Here is a 23,968-nt window from a genome sequence, read left to right as displayed (position 1 = left end):
TTCTCTTTCTACAGAAAAAATACACAGCTGCTTGGGAAAAAATCAAGGCAAAGAGTTACCATATCCCACATGATTCCCATGCCCTGAAGCATGCCAAACAGCAGAAAGTCATTCTCAGCACCGTGAGTTCAACTTCATGAAAATATAGAATCTATTAGCAAATAATAGTTAGTGAATAAGATCACTTAAACATTAGGATCTTTTTTGTATAGTTGGTTCTTCAAAGTTCAGCTTTACTGTTGTGATAATGTAGCCACAGTCTTTGTTTCACCCACTATTATTATACCTGCAATCAGAGATTTTTCTTTTTAAATATTTAATTCAGGCGTAAATTCTTGAAGAGTACATGTAGGACTTGGAGAGTAAAATTCTTATTTAACACTTGCATACTGTCAGTCGTGTTACAAAGAGTTCTCTCAATTCATTTTACATTAACCTCTGATTCCATCCTGTGATGTATTGATCGTATACTTTGAAGTATTTGAAGCCCACTCTCAGACAAGACAATACGATTCCTCTCTTCCTGCAGGTGAAGTACAAGGAGGACTATGAGAAGTTCAAGTCTCTCTACAGTCTGCCCAAGTCTCTGGAGGATGATCCTGGCACTGCTCGCTGCGTCAAAGCTGGAAAGCTCGTCCTGGATGTGAGTCTAGCCTGTTGAGCCATCTGTTGTAAAAAGAGTATTATATAAAAAATATATTATAATAATAACATTTCAAATTGTATTTATATTTCTTTAACCCTTTTTGCAGCGTCTGTACAAGGAGAAGTACGAGAAGACCAAGGCTCATACTTACCACATCCCACCAGACATGCTGGACATCGTGCAGGCCCGCACCACCCAGAACAGCGTTAGCGAGATCGGCTACCGCAAACACCTGCACCAGTGGTTGTGCATGCCCGACATGCAGGTGTACACGCAGGCACGCAAAGTCAACGAGCAGCTCAGTGATGTGAGTGGCCACCCTTAACACTGCCTACAATGTACCTCAACTTTCATATGTTGATTTGCCCATTGCTTAGCTGCACTGCAGAATGGGTTGTTGTACGAGACCACTGTCTCCAGTGCTTTTACCGTACTTTTCGCACTATAAGCCGCACCGGAATATAAGCCGCAGCAGCTAAATTGAATGATGTGTACATATATAAGCCGCACTGGACTATAAGCCGCAGGTGTTTTAATGTTTAATTACCATATGTAATTAGCATTGGGACACAATACTGTCGGAAAAATAACAAGAATTAACTAATTTACAAGTTGTATTACGTTTAGCAAATAAGGGAACAGATAAATAACATTTCAATGCAGTCAAAAAAGCAATATTTTGATTTTTACATTTTCGGGTTTGGTCACGTCGAGTCACATATAAGCCGCACCGTTATATAAGCCGCAGGGTCGAAAAATGGGGGAAAAAGCTGCGGCTTATAGTCCGAAAAGTACGGTATATTCATATTGCTAGTTATAATATTTCAGTCAAAGCCGATGGCACATTACATTGATATCATGTGGTGTTACATACATATATATATTTTAATTCTACGGTTCATTTTGTGTGCTCTCCTAGATCTTCTACAAGGATGACCTGAACTGGCTGAAGGGCATCGGCTGCTACGCCGCGGACACACCAGAGATCCTGCGTGTGAAGTATGCGGGTACTCTGCAGAGCGAGGTTAGGCCCTACTCTACATTACATAACTTCCTTTAAAAAGAAAATTAAATTATCAATCTAGTGAGTGATCATGTTTGTCAGATATGATGCTGATATATCCATGTGACTGGTTTCATCCCTGTTTTTGTGATCAAGACCAAGTACAAAGCCAAGGCCATCGAGGGTTTCAAGAACTACTCTGTTGTGACAGACACCCCGGTGTACGTGACCGCCAAGATGAACGCTGTAAACCTGAGCGATGTGAGTTACACTTAAGATCATATAGTCATTACTATAGAAACTCACTTCATCATTCATGTTCTTTACATGACAGACCATAAAAATCATCACCTGTTCTTTTTTTTGTCCTTCCCAGCTTCACTACCGCCATGATTACCACACCAAGGTCAAGGGCACCAACACAGCACCCTCTGTTACGATTGAGAATGAGAGAGCACGCCTGGCCAACTACATCCAGAGTGATGTATGTCCTTCTTCAATATATTATATATTATATTGCTTAGCATCTCTTTCTTTTCACAGAATTATGCTAACATTATTTTGTTTTAAAGCAGGTGTACATGTAACCAAGCAAAGTTATCTATAGTTTCTCATTTATAAATGCAGTAATTCTACAAAAGTAAATCTCCTGCATCTTACTGCTTGACTTGATCTCTCTTTATCTCTAGATTCTACCCATCAATGTTATAATGGTCCTGCCCTCACTGTAATGTCTTGATCTCTCTTCAGAACTGGTACAAGGAGGCCAACAAGAAAATGATGCCTACTGGATACTCCCTGCCCAAAGACACCCCACTCCTCAAGCAGGCCAAGATCAATTCCATTACCACCAGCGATGTAAGGCCCTTATTGCAGTATCACCACTTACTCAGTTGTTTTGGATTGGATGTCATAGAAACTGGTGCTATGGTTTCATAAACTGCTCCATTCATGAAGTGGCCTAATTATTAATTAGTGACTCGTCATCAATTCATGTATTTCCTGTTGATGTTACGGAATCACAGACTGGTGTTTATTGTTTTTCTTTTTCTTTGTATAGGTGAAGTACAAGGCAGCCTATGAGATGATGAAGGCTAAGGGCTACACCTTGAACCCAAAGGATGTCAACTTTGTCAACATCAGGAAAACAAACCTGAGTACCAACGACGTAAGATTACAAACCACCGCTTTCCCGTTGTTAAAAAATAGTTTGGTTCTTTTTAATAGTTTCAAAGCACCTCAAATTATGTCAGTATCCAGCTGTAAAAGCAACAGACCCTGCAGCATGACATTTTTGACACTTTGATTTGGTGTGTGATCTCATCCCCCACCTTCCTTCCATAGCGTCTGTATCGTGAGAAGTATCAGAAGACAAAGGACAAGATCCACTCAACCTACCACACTCCTGATATCAAACAAGTCAAGATGAACCAGCAGAATCTCAGCGATGTATGTAACAGTTTTTTTCAGTGTTCTGTCCTTTTTTTATATCTCTTTGTTGTTGATGTGACACGATTGACTCTGACTTATTCTGTTTTCCTGATACTCAAATTGCATGAATCTCTCTCTATCCCCTCACAGTTGTGCTACAAGGCGAAGTACAACCATGACACCAAAGGTCAGCTGATCAACATGCCAATCACACCCCAGCTGATGCACTGCTACCATGTCAACGAGATCACCAGTGACGTATGTCTTTAGTGATACAGAATGTATTTTTTTTTTATCCACTTTTTCTCCCATTTTCTATATTTTCTCCCATCCCAATTTCGTATCATCCAATTCAACCCTCCCCTGTCACGAACGCTGTTTCTTGCCTCCCACAAGCCGGCTGCAATGTGGACTAAGTCATACATAGCACAAGTCCCCTCCGGTACTTGAGGTAACAGCAGTCGCATCTTTTCACCTGCGCAGCTCGATCTCTCAGTGGCGAGGAGTAACGCGTGGGAGGCTCACGCTGCCCCCGACACTTCCTGATTCTACTGCGCAGGCGCACCAACCGACCTGTAGGAGTCGCTGTCCACAACGCCCGATCCCCACCCATCAGTTTCCCACCCCCTAATACGGCCAATGTGTATTAGTATGGACGGCCAGCTAAACTGAAAGCAATGTGGAGCGCTGGGCTCGAACAGGCAAGCCCAGCGTCTCCGTCATTCGTGGCGAGCGCCTTGCCCACTACGCCACGTAGCCGCCCTAGTGATACAGAATGTTATGCTAGAATTTACTTTGACAGTACTGTAGTGATAATGATAATAATGATTCATAATTATGTTTTTGTCTATAGCTCAAATACAAAGAGGATCTGACCTGGCTGAGAGGAATGGGCTGCTTCCTGTACAACACCCCTGAGATGGTCACTGTCCGCAACATCACCAAGTTCAGAGTATGCACTTCCCCTTTCTTACATAAAATATCTCTTTGATATCAGCATCCTTAACTTTCTGCGTCTTAGAATCACAATAATTTGTGTTGTTCCTTATTTCCTTTTTAAAGAACAACTATCAAGTGGATGCAAAGAAGAACCATGCCAACTTCAGCGTGGTCCTGGACACTCCAGAGTACAAACGTGTGACTGAGCTGAAGACCCACATGAGCAACGTGAGTCACCTAAACTGACATTATATGGTTGTTCCATCTTCTGAACTACTCCACATTAGCAGTTTCTTTTTTTAAATTACAACAAAAGGTTATTGGTGGATGATAAGGTAAACTGGGGTTCACATCTGCAGTTCTGTATACTAGCAGAATATATTGGAGAATTTGTTCTGTCTGTAAATAAAGACATTGCGCCTCGTTTATTAAGCCAAATACACACACATTTTAACAGAGAACTTTTTGAATATACACTTTCAAACTCATTTCCACTTAAACAGTTTGACATGCATATTTAGTGTTTTAAGTAACAGTATTTTATTAACTTTCAACCATGTACAGTACACGTACCCCACATCGGCGTATTTAGACCACTATCAGTAGGGCACGTGCCCTACTGATGATCATCTGTGCCCCACTGATAATTTTTTTTTTTTTTTTTAACATGATCAAATGATCATTTAACATGATCAAATAATTATTATAATATTTTTTACTTCGCTTTGAAATATTATAGTGAAATATTTTGCACTGCATTTATCTTGTTGAAATCCTCCAACAGGCTCTTTTTTGTAAGTTGACTGGTTTGCACACCAATAATACAGTGCAATAATAGAATAGTAGAATAGATAGTAAAATTATGCAATAGAATGGCCAGAGTAAAATAGTGCTACAGTACAATCAACAGCGGGGTGTATTAGAAGGCTATGGTGAAGAGGTACGTTTTTAGCTTATTTCTGAAAATATTAAGAGATCTAGCTTCCCTAATGTCCATAGGTAGTGTGTTCCATAACTTTGGTGCATAGTTAGCAACTTAGCAAAGGCTGCATCCCTGATTTTCTTTAGACTGTGGCTTGGAACCTTCAATAGACCAGTAGTAGATGATCGCAATGTTTATACTTTGTATATAAGGAGGAGGACCTTGAAATCAATTCTAAATGTTACCAGAAGCCAGTGTAGGTTACTTACTTGTAACTTCGGGTTTGATCCAAGGAGTAAGTTGCCCCATATTGCTCTGTAACATTTCTCTTTTTGTTATAGGACCGACTAGTAGGATTTCAGTTTTGCCCTCATTTAATTTTAGGAAGTTGTTCGTCATCCATTTGTTTATTGCTAAGAGACAGGCGGAAATGGAGTTTATAGCTGTGTGATCATTTGGTTCAGCGGAGATGTACAATTGTGTGTCATCTGCGTAACTATGGAAACATACATTGTGCTTTCTAATGATGTCTCCTCAATGTTCAATGTTCAATGCAATGTTCAATGCAAGTAAAGCACTTTAAACTTTAAGTATGACTAAATGCTTTCTTGACTATATATTTAGTAACTGTTCCAAAATGCATAGATTTCTATGTATTTTAGGGGTTTGGGTGGCTAGCTCTTTTTAATATAAATGTCAGATTGTTTTATTTATTTCATAGATTTCTATGCATCATTTCAGGAGTTTGGGGGGCTGGCTCCCCAAAATAATTAAATAACATAACCCTAACCTAACCCTAAAACCGAAAATAAAGTTAAAAAAAGAAATAGTTACAAAATCCACCCATTTTCGCCCACAAACCGGCCAAAACCGGCCAAATTTTTCATAGTTTTTGGTGCCCTTCTGTGCCCTACTGAAGTGCTGGGTCTAGATACGCCCCTGGTACCCCACACCTAATATGATCGTTGGGACTCAACCTCGGACCTGACCTCTATTGTTCTCCCTTCTCCCCTCAGCTGATCTATAAAGCCGACAGCAAATTTGAGATGGGGCAGGTCTCCACCACTGCGGACTGTGTGGACTTCCAGAGAGTCAAATGGGCCCAGCAGCTGACCAACAAGGCAAGTCAAGATTCCTCATCACTACTGCTGTTTATCATACCTGTTCATGATCAGTTGTTTGTTTTCAGTTTACTTTTATTTTGTTTGTGTCGTCATAGAATACTCACAATAGCAAATCTAAAGCTAAAGTCAAGAAAAGGGGACACAAGCAGGAAGATCCAAAATTACATATTGATCATTATAATAATATTGTGTTTTCTGTCCTCTTTTACAGCACCTGTACACTGACCTGGCCTCTAAAGAGAGAACTCACTTCACCCCTGAGATAGATACCCCCACCATGGCCCATTCCAGGACTATGAAGGTCATCTACAGCGATGTAAGTCAGCAATGTTCCTTCCTCTTCTACTCCACTGTTAGGATATCATCTCTGTTGATTAGTTAGCCATCTTGCTTTCTGCTGTGTGACATGATATTTCTGTTCATTCACATTCTGAAATAGCCCGTCAACATGTTCATGAGGGATTGTGTTCTCAGTCAATTTGATTTACAAAATACTGTTTGAAAGAATATAATTGAACTCTCCAGAGGAACCAGCATTCTAATACATTGCAACTGTTCTCCCCCCCCCCCCCCAACTGTTCTCTTCCTCCCCAGATCAAGTACAAAAAGGAGTATGAGAGGATGAAGCACAGGTACACCCCCATCGCCGACACACCCATCGTGGTCCGTGCCAAGAAGGCTTACCTCCAGTCCAGTGATGTGAGTATGCTCTTAGTGTGAATAGATGTGAGTAGGCTTCATAGTGAACAATGATATCGAGACCAACGTTATGAAGCAAACACATCTCAGGGAGATAGCAGCTTGTTTTAGTTTTTCCTCTCTTATAACTCTGGGGTGCCTCTCAACCTGTTTTACTGTAATACTGAAAATACTAATTCTGTGTATTTTTGTGGTGGCCACTCGTCTGACTTGTATTGTTGTTGTTGTCTATGTCTCCAGCTGCGTTACAAAGAAAGCTTTGAGCATTCCAAGGGACACTACCACACTGTCAAGGACGCCCTGGACATCGTCCACCATCGCAGGGTCACTGATGACATCAGCGAGGTCAGTTGACAGAGTATTTGACTGATGTTTTGACATCTGCTTCCTCTCATTGAGAGTCCATCAAAGGAGTGTGATTGATTTGATGTTTGACGGTCCTTCTCTTTCTTGGTCTCTCTCAGGTCAAATACAGAGAGAAGTACATCAACACTCTGGGTACATGGAAGACCATCCCTGACCGCCCTGAGTTCTTCTTCAACAAGATTGCTTCCGAAAACATCAGCAATGTGAGTACAGACTTCCTGATAGCGCCAGCAATGTGAGTACAGACTTCCTGATAGCGCTAGCAATGTGAGTACAGACTTCCTGATAGCGCCAGCAATGTGAGTACAGACTTCCTGATAGCGCCAGCAATGTGAGTACAGACTTCCTGATAGCGCCAGCAATGTGAGTACAGACTTCCTGATAGCGCCAGCAATGTGAGTACAGACTTCCTGATAGCGCCAGCAATGTGAGTACAGACTTCCTGATAGTGCCAGCAATGTGAGTACAGACTTCCTGATAGTGCCAGCAATGTGAGTACAGACTTCCTGATAGTGCCAGCAATGTGAGTACAGACTTCCTGATAGCGCCAGCAATGCGAGTACAGACTTCCTGATAGTGCCAGCAATGTGAGTACAGACTTCCTGATAGCGCCAGCAATGTGAGTACAGACGGAAGAGGTCAATGACATCTTGGTAGTTGAATGGAACTTTGAAAATAAATTTTCAACAAGAATAAGACTACAATTGAGTGAAACAAGAAATGTTATTGCACATGCATACAAATACAAATATGAATATATTTTGGGGAGAAGGAATGAGCAGCCATTCACGTCTTCCTGGCTGAACTCTAGAAATACTTCATAATGTAGGAAAACTGTATACACATATAACATTCTGTGTCAACATAGTTACCCTACTATTTTTCTTGATACACTTGATTATTATTATTCTTTATTATTATAATTATTATTTTTTACAATACTGACATATTATGTATCAGATTTTGACATAATACAATTGACATATATCAGTCAGGGTTTGCACAAGGTCCTTGAAGTGCTTGAAGTGCTTGATCTCTTACCAACAATTTTCAAGGCCTGGAATTCCTTGAAAACGGCCCATTTTTTAACAAGGTGCTTAAAAAGTAATTGAAATTCAAATGAACCATTCGCATTGAAAGTTTTGTTCATCCATAATAGAATTGTTCTGAATCAAGAAATGTAATACATTTTTATTTAAAGTAATTAATTGTGGGGAAATTGGTTTTAAGCCATATATATTGGATCAAATTATTTTTATATAAAAAAAAGGCATTTAAAAGTGAATTGTATCCTTTTAAATGCCCTTTTAAAAAGAAAAATAGTGCTTGGAAAAGTACTTGAAAGTCCTTGAATTTCATTTTGCTATGTATATAGTATTGCAATATATTGAATCAGGACACATATGTATCATATTGCCAGACTCAATGCATGTTTCACTGATATACCCTGTAATACCCCTTTTTATTCTGATTTTAGATCAGGTACAAGGAGGACCTGGAATGGATGAAGGGCATTGGCTGCTACGTGTGGGACACACCGGAGATGGTGCAGGCTGAGATCAACAAGACTCTGTACAGTGAGGTAAAGGATCTCTTTAGCACATATTTTACAGTTCATAATGTATATTGTATGGTGTCACGTTGGAAGAATAACCATAATACTTGGAATGGAATAACATAGTAAATATCATATACATTATAACTGATGATATACATTATGTCAAATGATATACTGTAGTCTCGAATGGATTGATGATTTTTCAGCATTTTCACAATAATCTGTTTCTATTCCTGTAACAGAGACTGTACAGAGCCTCCTTTGAGAAGAACAGAGGCAACTTCAAATACACCTGTGACACTCCATTCTTCCATGCTGCCAAGGAAGCGTCCATTCTCATCAACAACGTGAGTCATGTTTTTTCAGGCCTAATTATTCAGACATTTATTTATGCAGTATTGATGTGTGTTAGATTTAATTTGATTGTCAATTTATTTTTGCACCTGATAATAATCATTTGTGAGCTTTTTTCTCTATGCATCCCAATGGGATTCTCAGCCTTAGAAGTAAAAGTTAATGGATTTACAGTATGCCATTTAATTGAAAAGGTAATTTTGTTTATTCCTTCTTCTTATCTTTGATGACCATACTACTTACCATGGTCAAATTCATGTTACGCTGTTGTTGTTTAACTTCTCTATGTATCACAGGCTTTTAACCTGACTTTTATCCTCTCTAGAAAAGTGTCATAACTTGTCTTTAACTGCCTTTTGATGTTCTGAGCAGAGGGCCTATAGAGCCGCCTATGAAAAGGGCAAGGATAAGTTCACCATTACCACAGATGACCCTACATACCTGTTGGCCAGGGAGAACAGCAAGCTGAGCCAGGTAAAACCCCTGGTCCCGGCCAATCAGGGCCCTTGCCTCTGACCCTGGTGCATGAGGTCATCAGCAGCCTGCCGGAGGTCATCGTCGCATGGCTGTGCCGTCAATTTTAGACAATCTACCTCTATCTGTGTCTCGCTCTTTCTTTTCCTTCTTGCAGGTGTCCCAAACAATGGCACTCAAATAGTTGTAATTTTAAAGCTATCTTGAGTGAGTCATTGATCTGTGCCCTCAGAGCTGATCAGATTATTACTTCACCTTGTGAGATAAATAATGTATTAAGCACATTAATTTAACTACTGATGATCTGTTAAACCAGTTCATTGCTATTATTCAAGCTGACTATTGCCTTATTGATGTAAATAGGCTGTGTTGCACTGAGGGCATAGATAAGGACACAACTTCTGTCTTCACATTTGGATCACAGGAGCCCAACTCCAGTCTTCCCTGTGTTATCACAACCAACATGTGTGTTCTCATCTATGGCATGTTCTGTGTGTGTGTGTGTGTGTGTGTGTGTGTGTGTGTGTGTGTGTGTGTGTGTGTGTGTGTGTGTGTGTGTGTGTGTGTGTTGGTGGGTGTCCTCGTGGAGAGGGGAGGTATAAATCCAAGGCCCAGAAGCTGCTATGGAGTGGCTCACATCCCTTTACCCGTCCACTATGGGCAGTAAGGTAAACAAGCAATGAGCGGGATCACCTATCTGGACCCTGTCCACAAACACGCAAATCGGGAATCAACTTTTGGTAACCTTTCAACTTGCAAACTGTTAAACCTAAGGACAATTTCCACAGATTTCAAGGTTATTGTTGCTCACGTCACCAGGTTACCTAATACCATAGTGTTGTTTCTGGACAGGGAATCGGGGCCTAGTAGATTCTACCTGTATCATCCCCCCTATCCTCCACCCATCCCATCTTTAATTCAAGCTGTAGACACTCCCAATTACCTACCATACCTCTGCCCATCTCTCTCATGCTCTAATCTTGCCTCCACTCATCTCCTGCCTCTTCAGTTCTCACTGATCCCTGGACCCCACCCTCCCTCTTATTTATTTATTTATTTATTTATTTATTTATTTATTTATTTATTTATTTATTTATTTATTTATTTATTTATTTATTTATTTATTTATTTATTTATTTATTTATTTATTTATTTATTTATTTATTTATTTATTTATTTATTTATTTATTTATTTATTTATTTATTTATTTATTTATTTATTTATTTATTTATTTATTTATTTATTTATTTATTTATTTATTTATTTATTTATTTATTTATTTATTTATTTATTTATTTATTTATTTATTTATTTATTTATTTATTTATTTATTTATTTATTTATTTATTTATTTATTTATTTATTTATTTATTTATTTATTTATTTATTTATTTATTTATTTATTTATTTGTTTATTTATTTATTTATTTATTTATTTATTTATTTATTTATCTTAATTAATTCTAAATGCAGACCAGCTCTCCAGCCAGCCAGACATATCTAGTTTGACATTATAGTCTCTAAATAATTTACTCAGCAACACCATCAAAAAGATAGAGAGTTATAGATTAGGTACCTGTTACAAACAGTATTAAATACAGCTGCATACTATATAATACATTGCATATCGGTAGTTAGGTGCCCTATATTCCAGCCTATTTGTGCTTAGCTAGCCAACTAGTCTACCAGTATCGTGAAAATTGGATTAGCAGCAGTTTACATACTATAATGATCAGTAGCACTTACAGACAGATTACCTGACTTCTGCTGTATGTTCTAATTAGTGAATTTTGTTGAAATGATGTATCATTGAGTGACAGGACATTCTGCGTGCAGCGCACAGAATAGTATAAGATGGACTGCTGGTCAACGTGAGCTGCGTGGACAAACCCTACAAACCATTTCATAACTGAATATTGGTAACATGATGTTTTCGTCTTCCGTCTCACACGTGAAATAAGTCACTCCTCGTTATTGTTGACGCATGCTTTCATAATGCATGTTTCATTTGCTTACTTGTGCACGTCTACACTCCACCACACTCATTGGTCATATTATCATTTAGTTTTACGATCACTGGAAATGTAGAGCAATCGTTTGATCATTTTAAATGTCTCCTACATCTTATCACATTGAAACTACTTTCACATAACAACATTGTAGTCCCATGTTGTAGAGGCAAAACCAATTCTCAGCACATACAGTAGGTAACATGTAAAAGATGAAAGAATGGAGGTCATATACATTACATTTGATTATAAAGCTGTGATTCTAATGTCTGTATCCTCCCACACCACCCTCCCACAGTGGAAGTACAGGGAGCAGTATGAGCAAGCCAAGGACAAGTTCACCTCCATCCTGGAAACCCCAGAGTATGAATCCCACAAGCGCTGCAAGAAGATCGGCGAGGTGAGTTGTTTTTTCTTTGTCACTGTGTAAAATTACAACTTTTACCTTTTTAAATAAAAAATGTAATATATATATTTTTTGTATTACTTACTGCTCCTGACTATCTTATCCTACTTTTTTCTCTCCAGAATAGCTACAAGATGGATTACAACAAGACCAAGGCTAAGGGATACACCATTCCCTATGACACTCCCTACCAGCAGCACATCAAGAGGGTCAAGGAAATCACTAGCAATGTAAGTCCTTCTCAGCTGACCCAGTGAACCAGGCTATGAACTACAGCATAACAACACCTTTCTTTATCAAGGCCATGGCTTTATCTAGGTCTTAAGAAAGGTTTTCTGTATTTGACTGTGTGTGTGTTTTCCATGTGTCTTCTAGCTGAAGTACAGGGAGGTGTACGAGAGGAGCAAGGCTCAGGTCAACATCGACCCTGAGGCCCATGAGATCCGCGCTGCCAAGGAGGCTTACAAGAACATCAGCAATGTGAGTGTCTGGCTCCGTCAGTGAAGGGATGCATAATGAAATCAACAGACAAACATTTCAAACTAAATGGGTTTTCTACTAATGAGTTGTTAGGGTCTGTAACCTAAAATGTTTAAGGCAATTAGTCATTTTGTTTGTTTATTTGTTTTAATGCTGAATGAGTCATTTCTTACATCTCTGTGATTATTAATAAGAACTAGATTGGCCCCTCAATCATTGCATTCATTTGCAGAAGGACAATAATGTGGGAAACAAAATTGCACAAATACAATGTTAGAGTCGTAACAATGTTACAGACAAACTATTCATTTAATTAACCAAATCCCATTACTTTAGTGTAAGACAGTCCTTGAACAACACTGAAAACCATCTTGCTTTTTTCCCATTTCCAGCTTGACTATAAGAAGAAGTATGAAGCCAACAAGACCAAGTATACCTGGACCCTGGACAGACCTGACTATCTCAGTGTCACCAGGAACACCTTCCAGCAGAGCGATGTGAGTTGATCACCTACCTATTTCAATCTTTATTTTCATAATGGAATAGTCGTCTCTGTTGGTCTAAAATGTGTCCTATTGCTTTGTCTCTTCAGATTGAGTACAAGTACGACAAGGAGTCGATGAAGGGATGTGTGATCTCTGTAGTGGATGACAAGTTAACCCTCCTGGGTATGAAGAATTCTGAGATGGCCAGTGATGTAAGTTCCTCTCCCTTCCCATTAAAACCCACCTCTAAACTCACTAGTTTAGTAATCGGTACCTCAGGCTCTCCTATGGAGAACTGTGTAATGCAATTAGGTTAAAGGCACTACTAGTTAAATGTAAACATCAATATTTCATTGTAAATTCAATAGGGAGGTGTAGTGGTTACGTTATTGCTGTTTCCGGCCGGTCCACCATCTTGAAAACGCAATGTAATTCCCCATTGACCATTTCTAAATCGTCTCGTTTAAAACAAATTAAGCATGAACATTTGCATGGTGTACCTTTCTGTGCGTATTCATCCACAATATATAGCTCAACATGAAAATATTCGCAATTAATCGTAAAAAGAAATCGCCAGACAATAAAAATGGGAACTCATTTTGTGCAAAAATGGAAAGCTTGCCAATGTTCATGAGGCAGAATTGTTACAATAGCCGATAATCCATTTTCCCAATGATAAATCCCTATACGGGTGGACCTCGCGGGCGGTCCAAAGTGGCGTCAGACTACACCTCCCTATGCACTACTACCTTGGTACCTTGGTAGTATTACATGATGAGACAGATGAGAATGAAAGATAATTGCCCTTGATCAGTCCGTTGTGAACTTTTATTTTGTATTTATATTGTGTGCTACCAGAGCAGATCCACAGGAGTTCTGCTGAACGCCATTGCAGCCGTGCTTTGCCGTCAGTGTGTGTATGTTCAAGATCCAAGATTCAAGATTGTTTATTGTCATATGCACAGTTAAACAGACAATTTGCCATACAATGAAAATCTTACTTTGCTAGTCCTCCCTTCACACAAAATCACACAATACTTAACTTAAACATATTTAAATACAAGCGAGTGCTAGAAAATAAGGTAAAAATAGATAAATATATACAAGGCACAGTGAGTAACATGTGTGAGTGGATGGGTAATGTGAGGCATAAGTTGTGTGTTTTAGGCAATCGTCTCGTAAAATCGCTATATAAAAGCAGTCCATTTACCATTTTACAACGCAAAGGAAGCCTTTCCAAACAAAAATATTTATCAACAAAGATAACTCCACATTCACAGTTAGAATGGCTTGTTTACCCTCTTGTAACTTCTTGAAAACAAATCCCATGTGAAAAACTGCCAGGAGGGGCAAAATCTCCTTTGCAACAGCAAGCAACAGAGTTTATGTGAAACATGGTCTTATCATGAGAATCAGGCTACTGATGGTCTTATTTGTTTACTGTAATTAATTATACCAAGGTATCACAACTAATCTGACAATGGTAGCCTATTTGATATGATATATATTATTGTAGAAAATTCTCCTTGTAGTAGCTTTATACCTCCCAGTGACCTTCTCAGCTGAAGATCACCTGCTATGGGACTACAATATATACTACTGAACTTTCTGTTAAGCATTCTGTACTAATCTGTACTATTCTGTCCTCCAGGTGAAGTACAGAGAGAAGTATGAGAAGGGAAAGGGCAACTTTGTGCCTGTTAGCGACACTCCCCAGATCCTCCACGCCAAGTCCGTGCGCGATCTAATTTCCGAGGTAAGAGCCATCTTTACCAAGAATGTTACTTCCCATCTGAGTAGATCTCTCTCTCTCTCTCTCTCTCTCTCTCTCTCTCTCTCTCTCTCTCTCTCTCTCTCTCTCTCTCTCTCTCTCTCTCTCTCTCTCTCTCTCTCTCTCTCTCTCTCTCTCTCTCTCTCTCTCTCTCTCTCTCTCTCTCTCTCTCTCATATTTTATATATAGCAATATTCTTCATTGACCTCTCAACAACACAAAGCCCTCATTGTTTTTTTTCCGCCTGTGGTGAAAATGAAATGTCTTTATGCTACATTTGGAGTGAGGGGTAAAGTGATGTTTTACAGGAGGATTGTATGTTTTGCTAATTAGAATAACATTGCTAATATTAAATGACTGGATGTTGCCATTTTGTTACACCCCCCCCCCCCCCCCCCCATTATGAGAATGTGCTGGTGACGTCAGGGGGATCTGAGCTGCAATGCTAAGCTATATTAGAAGACCTCGTTCAAGATTAAGAGCCTGTGTGAACCACAGATGAAACTAGTTTAATAACCCTTTAATTTTCCCATGCCAAGGGAGCCCTCCCATATTTTGGGCAGAAGAAATTACGACACACATAAGTGGTCTATTGAGGACGATACTTCCAACAATTGTTGTGATGACTTTCTGACCAAAAATTGTTGATCTTCCTCCTCAGAGCACATACAAAGCCGCCAGTAAGAAGAACATGCAGTCTGGCTCTTTTACCACTCTGCCCCAGACCCGTGACACTGTCCACAGCAAGGAGGTCAACAAGCTTATCAGTCAGGTACCATCACTTTACTGTCATCTACTTCACATTACTTTGAATGATGTTTTTCAATGTGTTTCAATCAAACTCTGATGTCGGAAATTCACAGTTGTGAGGTTGTAAGTAATTATGGCCTTCTATGGTGTGTTCCAAGTGTCTGATTCTGTAAATCTTAGGGAGAAACAACAGACTGTAAGAGGCTGTAAAAGTGCAATAGTAATATACAATGTACAGGTGATTAAACTGGGTATAAAATATATAAATTAGTACTACTGGGTGTAGTGCTAATCAGATGTATGTACAGAGTTGTAATACCAATATGTACAGTGATACAGGTATAAAGACAGTATGGTCATAGTCATATTGGCCAGGATATGTACAGATACAGTATATATAGTATCTACAGATATGTAAAAGGATTATGTGCAGGTATGTACAGACAGGTGGATATATATATATATATATATATATATATATATATATATATATATATATATATATATATATATATATATATATATATATATAAAAGGGAAGAATATATATATATATATATATATATATATATATATATATATATATATATATATATATATATATATATATATATATATATGGTATATACAGCATTATTGTACATGCTATCATACAGAGTTATATGGGTTATATGCAGGTGTATAAGTAGGTATATAGGAGGATTATATGCAGACAGATATGGATATATATGCCGTAAATATATAATGTATATACGTGCTATGTACAGCACTGTTGTACATGCTATCATAGAGTATATGGGTAGAATATAGTATGAGGTAGGTAGTTAATATTATTATTATTATTATTATTATTACTATGATTACAGTGTATGTTCTCTTGACATTCTTGTTGTGTTCTGTCTTCAATCTTGACCACCTTTCCCCACCACAGAAACTGTACAAAGCGAAGTTTGAGAAGGAGAAGGGCAAGTCCAGTTACAACCAGATGATTGTTCCACCTGATGTTCAGCACGCCATGGATGTAGCCAAGAAGCAGAGCAGCGTAAGTCATTTCAATATTCCAACCTGAGGTTCAACATACTATGGATCAGGTGGTCAAGAAGCACAGCAGCTTAAATCATTCCCATAGTTCTGGATAAAATGTAACCCCTGCACTGAAATGTTTTGGATTGCCCATGTATTTGGAGATGTAAAGTCAATCCAAATTACTTGGAGTGTAAATGTCATATATCATAAGAAACTACTCAACCTCTACTGTCTTTAACTCTAAGTGAACACAACACTCTTAACTTACCATCTAGAATGATAATAATGTTTGAAAACTTAAAACTGAGTCTGAGGTTCTCAATTGTGTTTTTGTTGTTTTCAAGCTTATCCAGCATACAGGAAATGGTGTCTTCTGGAATACTGCATAGAATTATAAAAATGTCTCATGTTCTGCGTCACTAGTGTTGAATTTGTCTTTCGTTGCTCTCTATTCTGTCTTTCCTCCTTCCTCTAGTTCGCCTACAAGAAGGAAGCCAAGGCCGGCCTGCACTACACCTCTGTAGCCGACCGCCCAGACATCAGGAAGGCCACTCAGGCTGCCAAGCTCATCAGCGATGTAACTATATTCTCTCTCTCTCTCTCTCTCTCTCTCTCTCTCTCTCTCTCTCTCTCTCTCTCTCTCTCTCTCTCTCTCTCTCTCTCTCTCTCTCTCTCTCTCTCTCTCTCTCTTCTCTCTCTCTCTCTCTCTCTCTCTCTCTCTCTCTCTCTCTCTCTCTCTCTCTCTCTCTCTCTCTCTCTCTCTCTCTCTCTCTCTCTCTCGTCCCAATATAGTTGGGGGAACAATAGCATTTCTGTCCCTTTCTTGAAAGTGAATGGAATTTTAGTAAACGTAGAAATGGAATAGTCCAATGTTCTTGCTCTTGAGTGGTGTTTACTCAGGGTTTAGTCACTTTAATTTACAATGGTAGACTTCTCAACCCCTCTTTCAAACATTAAATCTGCACTCCAGGTTGTACACAGTCCCTGTTATCCTACTCTAAAAAGTGTAAAGTGTAAAAGTATGGAAGATTATTTCAGGCAATTTCCAGGCAAAGAATGGGCAAACACCAACAATTGTGAGAAGGCTTAGAAAAAGTCTGTAAATTCTCTACCACACTGTAAATTCTCCATGTGAGACACTGTGTAGTCCACCAGATATCAGTAATACAATATTATTATACTGTAGTTTACACTGTAGGTGTAAAACGAATCGGGAATTCCTAAAAACTGGCAATTTTCAATGGAATATGTCCAGGAAATCTGTGGTCCGCTACTGTTTGATTTGTGTTGTCTCTGTCAGGTTGGCTACCGTGATAAGGCCCGCGAGGAAGTCCAGCGTGGAGGCTCTCTGGCTTTCCGGCCAGACATTGCTCTGGCCACCAGGGTGTCAAAGCTGAACAGCCAGGTACCTTCAACCATGTCCTCCATCTCTCGTATGACCATAACTTATTCCCAACATCTATTCTGCTGCTTTCCTCATGTTGCACTGTATTTGTACCATTCCCAATGCACATTTATCTTGTATTCTTAAAGGATTTTACCCATATCTATTTCACAGCTGAGATGACAAGCAAAGAGTTTGAGTGACATTTTTCCATCTCAGATTCGATTTCTAGAGCTCAATATTGCTGTAGTAGCTGCTCAGCAACAAGCCCATAGCACTAATTGCAGATCTAGCAGCTCTTCCATAATGCTTCCCCTGCCATCCTGCATCACTCTCCATGTCTTACTTTGTCATTGTGAGTCCATGTTTCACATTGTCATTGCTATCCCATGCACTATAGATTTACATCTTAATGTAGTGCTTCATTATCATACTGTAACACCTTAACCAACCCCTTCCCACCCCACCCTGTTCCCTTCCATCCCTAACCTCCCCTCCATACTGCTCTGTTATATGTTCTCATCCTTCCATCTCACTGCGCTTTGTAGGTGCCCGCTATCCATGGAGCTGCCTCGTATGACACCCTGCAGATGCGCCAAAATAAGAAAGCGAGCGCCCTGACTAGTAATGTAAGGAGGCCAATGCCCAGAAAGTCTGTCTCTACCTCCATCTCTACGTCACCTTTTTTCCATCTATTGACTGACTGACTGACTGTCTGGTCATCTATTGACTGACTGACTGTCTGGTCATCTATTGACTGACTGACTGTCTGGTCATCTATTGACTGACTGACTGTCTGGTCATCTATTGACATGCCCAAATCCCCAATTCGTTGGCAATGTAACAACCGGATATGGAGATGTTGACCCAAGTGCAGACAGGAGACAGGAGGCAGAAGACGAGTAAAAACCCAACAATATTTAATAAGGACAGCCAGGCAGGACACAGGACAACAGACAGGGACAGCTTACTGGCCACTCAAACTGAAGACAGGCAGATAGAGCTACTAACTAGTACAGGGTTCGCACAAGGTCCTTGAAGTGCTTAAAGTGCTTGATTTTTATCAATTTTTTAATGATACAATTTTTCTGAATCAAGAATTATAATTATTTGTAATTTAAAGTGTAACTAATTGTCGGAAATTGGTTTTAAGCCACAAATATTGGATCAGATTTCTTTTCTATAAAAAACAGCATTTAAAAGTTAATTGTATCCTTTTAAATGCCCTTTTAAAATGACAAATAGTGCTTGGGAAAGTACTTGAAAGTCCTTGAATACAATTTTGCAATGCCTGTGGGAACCCTGCTAGTAGCGGCTAGAGACAGAACAGACGTATGAGCACTGGCTGACTGGGGGAATAGAATATAAACACAGGGGGTAATGACAATAGACAACAACAGCTGGGGGTGATGACAGATTTACGACAGCTGGTGATACACAGAATGCATGAGGGAGACACACAGGGACATCTGCAGGACCTGGACGGAAACACAAGAGAGACTAGGGGGAGGGGGAGACAGGGTTAGAACTGGAGCTGGACGTCATGACCGTGACAGGCGATCTCCAATCGATTACATTTTTCCTCCAAGTTGTTTTTAAGCATTGATTTTGCTTTCTGTTGTCTATCATTGTGGATATGTCTGTGTTTGACTTTTGTCCCCATCATTGTATACACGGTTACTATTGGATGCACACATCCCTACAGAAACCTTTGTCTCCGTCTTTTGCCTGATGTTGATGAATCCTCACCCCTTCTCTGGAATAGAATCCCAGTCCTGTCATTTATCTTCCCTCTTCTTCTACCCCTACCATAATATATTATATATGAATGAATATATATAATATCCATGTTGTGTTTGTACTAACCATAGAATTAGAACAGCCTTCTCTAATTCTATGGTACAATCTGTCTGGCATGCCTTCTGGAACTATTGTCAAACTGTGAATTAATACCATGCAATATGAACGATAATTGACTCAAATATACTGATTAGACATATGGTTGCCTTGCTCCCAGACGCCAACCCATTGACACTTGGTCTTCTTACTGTATATAACAAGGGATGAAAAGTTATTTATTAAGTTTTAATGTTGCGGTATACACAGTACAACTAGAGATGTCCGATATTATTGGCCGATATTGGCATTAAAATGTAATATAGGAAATGATCGGTATCGATTACATTTTTTTTTTTTAAATGTGTAAAATTATTTAACCTTTATTTACCCAGGCAAGCAAGTAAGAACAAATTCTTACTTTATTTATTGTCAAAAGTATGCATAATGTTGTGTTAATTCCACGACAAGAGACATATATCAGTATCGGAAATTAGGAGTTGGACAATATCGGTATATCGGATATCGGTAAAAAAGCCAACATCGAACATCCCTAAGTACAACCCATCCCAACCAAAGCAATTCATGAGATGATACTCAACCCTTTTTATCCAGTATGACCAATCACTCTGTGTGACAGCATTTGACTTAGTTACCTCCCCTGAAAGCAGTTTTTTGTGTGTTTGCCTAACATACTGTACACCCTGTCCTCACAGTTGAAGTACAAGGAGAAGTTTGACAAGGAAATAAAGGGGAAGAGGCCACAGTATGACCTGAAGGACAGTAAGATTTACCAGACGTTGAAGGATGCCAATGTGCTGGCTAGTCAGGTGGGTGTCACATCAAGCCACAATAACATTCTTCCTTTGAATATGATTTCCTAATTAGACACAGATTACAAATCTAGGATTAAGGTTTAACCCTTTCACTACTGCACTACAGAAGGTGAACCTTTCACTACCACACTACAGAAGGTGAACCTTTCACTACCACACTACAGAAGGTTAACCTTTCACTACCACACTACAGAAGGTTAACCTTTCACTACCACACTACAGAAGGTTAACCTTTCACTACCACACTACAGACGATACATTTTTTTAATACATTGTCATTCAATATTCAGTATATACAAAATTACATCTGGCCCCAATACATCCCTCATCCCAAGAAAATACACCATAATGATAATAAAAATTTAAGTATAATAATAAATTCACTCTTCTCTCCTGGTTATCTCCCACAGGTGAAGTACAAGGGTGACTTGAAGAAGAACCATAAGCCTGTGACGGACATGGCTGAGTCTCTGTCCATGCAGCACAACCTGAGCACCAGCAAGTTGACCAGTGATGTAAGCCTTCATCGGTTTTTCTAACTCCCTCATACCTCCATATCTCCCCCAGGGATGTTTAGTCAGCTCCATTTACAATGCACCTTAGAGTAGTGCTTTGAAAAAAGGAGCTGGCATCAACACCCTGCTCCCAGCACCATGTAGTCGCTATGTCCCCAAAAGTTTGTAGATGGGTTTAAGTTTACGGTAAGTTTATTTGGATCCCCATTAGCCACAGCAGTGCTGTGGCTATTCTTCCTGGGGTCCATAACACGTAAAATACAGTTACAGACTTCATACACTCACAAACATTCACATGGCATACAGACAAATTAAAACAACAATACATACTCCTAATCAAATTCATAATACAATACAACAATACATACTCCTAATCAATTCATAATACAATACAACAATACATACTCCTAATCAATTCATAATACAATACAGCATAATATACAATTTAGCTTTTTCATACATTATCTATGTTTATATCAACCAATTATTAAATCTTCTAATAATATATCCTTATCAGACACATACATTCATTTACGTACACACCTTCAATATCTATTAGGGAATGTCAATTTCTTTGGTTGAAAATGTTGTTTTACCAAGATTCTGAAACGACATTTACTATTCTCCTCCGTAACATGTCTGGGAAGAGAGTTCCATTCCTGCATACCATATCATTGCATTCAACCTCACTTTTGGAAGTGTAAAACCTTGTGCAGAAGCATGTCTGGTGGAATGGTCGTGTCTGTCAAGACTTATAGATAAATTGTTATATAGAATTGATGGGTGTGAGGGCGGTCAGGTGGCGTAGCGGAGATTGCGCTCGTCACCAATGCAAGAGGCTGCGGTCTCGACTCCCGGAGTCAGCATTGCTTGAGGCTTGGGCTGATCGTCATACTAACTCGTTTGGCTGGGTTAGGGGGAGGGCAAGTCATGGGTGGGAATCTGGCGTTGTGGACAGCGACAGGTCAGGTCTGGGCGCTTGCTCAGCGGAGGCAGGACTTGATGAAGGCAGCGTAACCTCCCACGCGTTACACTTCACCAATGAGAGTCCTCGCTGCCAGGTGAAAAAATAGTCACTGGCTGTCGCCGCGTGTGTCGGAGGAAGCATGCGGATGACTTCAGGGTTCCCTTGTACCGACCAGTAGGAGGAACATGCGCACCGCAACCAGGTAGGGGAGGGGGGGAATTGGCACAACGACTAAATTGGGACGGGGAGAAAAACAGAGAAAAATCTGAGAAAGAGAGGATTAAAAAATGTTAATTTAAAATTTAAAAAATAATTGATGTGGGTGGGGGGAATGGAGAGCAGATCCGTGTCTGAGGATCGCAGCCTCCGTGCAATGTCAGTTTTAAACAGTCAACAGTTATGAAGTAGAATCAAACTAAATTACTGTTTGTGTTTTTTTAACTTTAGTGGGCACAGGCTGAGCCGCAAAGCCACTTTACTGGAGGGTGTTGTTTTTCATTAATTATGCAAGTTGTGCTTCACAGTTATTATAGCCGATTATATAACACATAACCTATATAAAGTGCTTCCCACACAACCCTGAGAGGGAAAAGCAGTTTAGTTCAACAATTAAATTAAGTAATTTGACTAGAATTAACTTTTGTGTAATATTTGCATTGTATGTAGCACTGTATAGTATACTGTCTACACACAGTATACATTATTATCAACAAGATTTAATTTTTACCACAGAAAGCACATTATTTCTATTGATTTAATACAATGTATGTCCTTTGCAGTGTTGATCTGTGCACCTGTATGTGTGCATTGTTGTCTTTCCATGTAGCTACACGGCATAATACCATTACATATACAACATGCACATTATGTCAAACTACCCATTGAAAGCACCCATTGTAGATGATATTTAACTGCTGTGTGGACATTTACAGGTGAAGTACAAGGCGAAGTATGAGAAGGAGAAGGGAAAGGCCATGCTGGACTATGAGACACTCGTCTATGTGACTGCCAAGGAGGCCCAGCAAATGCAGAGCCAGGTACATTCTTTCACTTCCCCTCAACCTGTAATGTGACCTTTGTACTACTAACATTCACTTTACAGAACTCTCTGAAGGCCAGAAGACCCCCAGGAAACCTGCACATCGTTATTCCAATATATACAGTATTATGTTTAGTTTAATTTGGTGATGCCTGTTGTATTCCTGTCAATATATTAGGCATTTGTGTTTCATGTCAATGAAACCTACTCTTACGGTGCTTTGCGAACCAGATTATTACTGTGTGATCATATTTGATCAGCTTTAATTTAATAGCTATAATATCTTTAGTTTATGAGATTGTTTTATTTTGAGACCATTCGAGGCACTTTAAAGGGGTTATGCACTGCTATTCCTAGCACTATTTGGGCAACTTTACACACTTCCTGTGAGTCTATGTAACACATCTGTAATTTTTATTCCAAAAATAATCATTGTTTTATATTTCTAATCTTGTACTCAAAACCAGCATTTTTCAGCCTCATGAAAGCAGGCTATTATTGGCTTGGCTCCACCCAGACTTTGAGTGACAGCCACCCACCAAATAGCTCCGCCCATCTCCCCGTCAGAGATTAGGTTTCAGGTTACATACAAATATGGTATGTCATAAATATAGAGATGTAGCAGTACTGTCTATCTATATATATATAATATGTTACCATGAATTGAAATTGGGGGACCCTGATGTAAACAAGACGAAAGTCTTTCTCTGGTCTCCATCGTAGCAGTACTGAGCAGTACTGTAGCAATACAAATATGGTATGTCATAAATATAGAGATGTAGCAGTACTGTCTATCTATATATATGTTACCACTATTTGTAAAAGCCACAACCACGTTACCATATTTGTAATAATGTAAATCATTGTGTCGTTGTACATATTGTGTATACACCGTTAGAAGCTAACATAGCTTAGCTTGGTAGCTATTGTGCTAACAACATATCCCG

General features: G+C 39.2%; 1 protein-coding gene across 1 annotated transcript in view; it reads left to right on the top strand.

The window, feature by feature from the left end:
- Positions 1-23,968, top strand: part of LOC311226081 (nebulin-like) — a gene marked incomplete at its 5' end in the record, with an annotated part of 144,572 nt that overhangs the window by 80,430 nt on the left and 40,174 nt on the right. Inside the window, 34 exon segments of the mRNA XM_084311458.1 lie at positions 15-122; positions 530-643; positions 753-953; positions 1,566-1,670; positions 1,806-1,910; positions 2,026-2,133; positions 2,400-2,507; positions 2,710-2,817; positions 2,994-3,098; positions 3,231-3,338; positions 3,934-4,032; positions 4,143-4,247; positions 5,958-6,062; positions 6,277-6,381; positions 6,660-6,764; positions 7,005-7,109; positions 7,229-7,333; positions 8,608-8,712; positions 8,931-9,035; positions 9,415-9,516; positions 11,825-11,926; positions 12,055-12,162; positions 12,308-12,412; positions 12,805-12,909; positions 13,005-13,109; positions 14,549-14,653; positions 15,330-15,440; positions 16,350-16,460; positions 16,920-17,021; positions 17,745-17,849; positions 18,377-18,457; positions 20,381-20,494; positions 20,911-21,015; positions 22,915-23,019. Coding sequence (XP_084167584.1) covers positions 15-122; positions 530-643; positions 753-953; positions 1,566-1,670; positions 1,806-1,910; positions 2,026-2,133; positions 2,400-2,507; positions 2,710-2,817; positions 2,994-3,098; positions 3,231-3,338; positions 3,934-4,032; positions 4,143-4,247; positions 5,958-6,062; positions 6,277-6,381; positions 6,660-6,764; positions 7,005-7,109; positions 7,229-7,333; positions 8,608-8,712; positions 8,931-9,035; positions 9,415-9,516; positions 11,825-11,926; positions 12,055-12,162; positions 12,308-12,412; positions 12,805-12,909; positions 13,005-13,109; positions 14,549-14,653; positions 15,330-15,440; positions 16,350-16,460; positions 16,920-17,021; positions 17,745-17,849; positions 18,377-18,457; positions 20,381-20,494; positions 20,911-21,015; positions 22,915-23,019 — 3,675 coding nt within the window.

Source organism: Notolepis coatsorum (genome assembly GCF_963971535.1).
Source record: "Notolepis coatsorum genome assembly, chromosome: 3".
In the NCBI taxonomy this organism is placed as follows: domain Eukaryota; kingdom Metazoa; phylum Chordata; class Actinopteri; order Aulopiformes; family Paralepididae; genus Notolepis; species Notolepis coatsorum.
The sequence above is the reverse complement of the archived record's forward strand: the minus strand, read 5'-3'. Positions and strand labels throughout refer to the sequence as shown.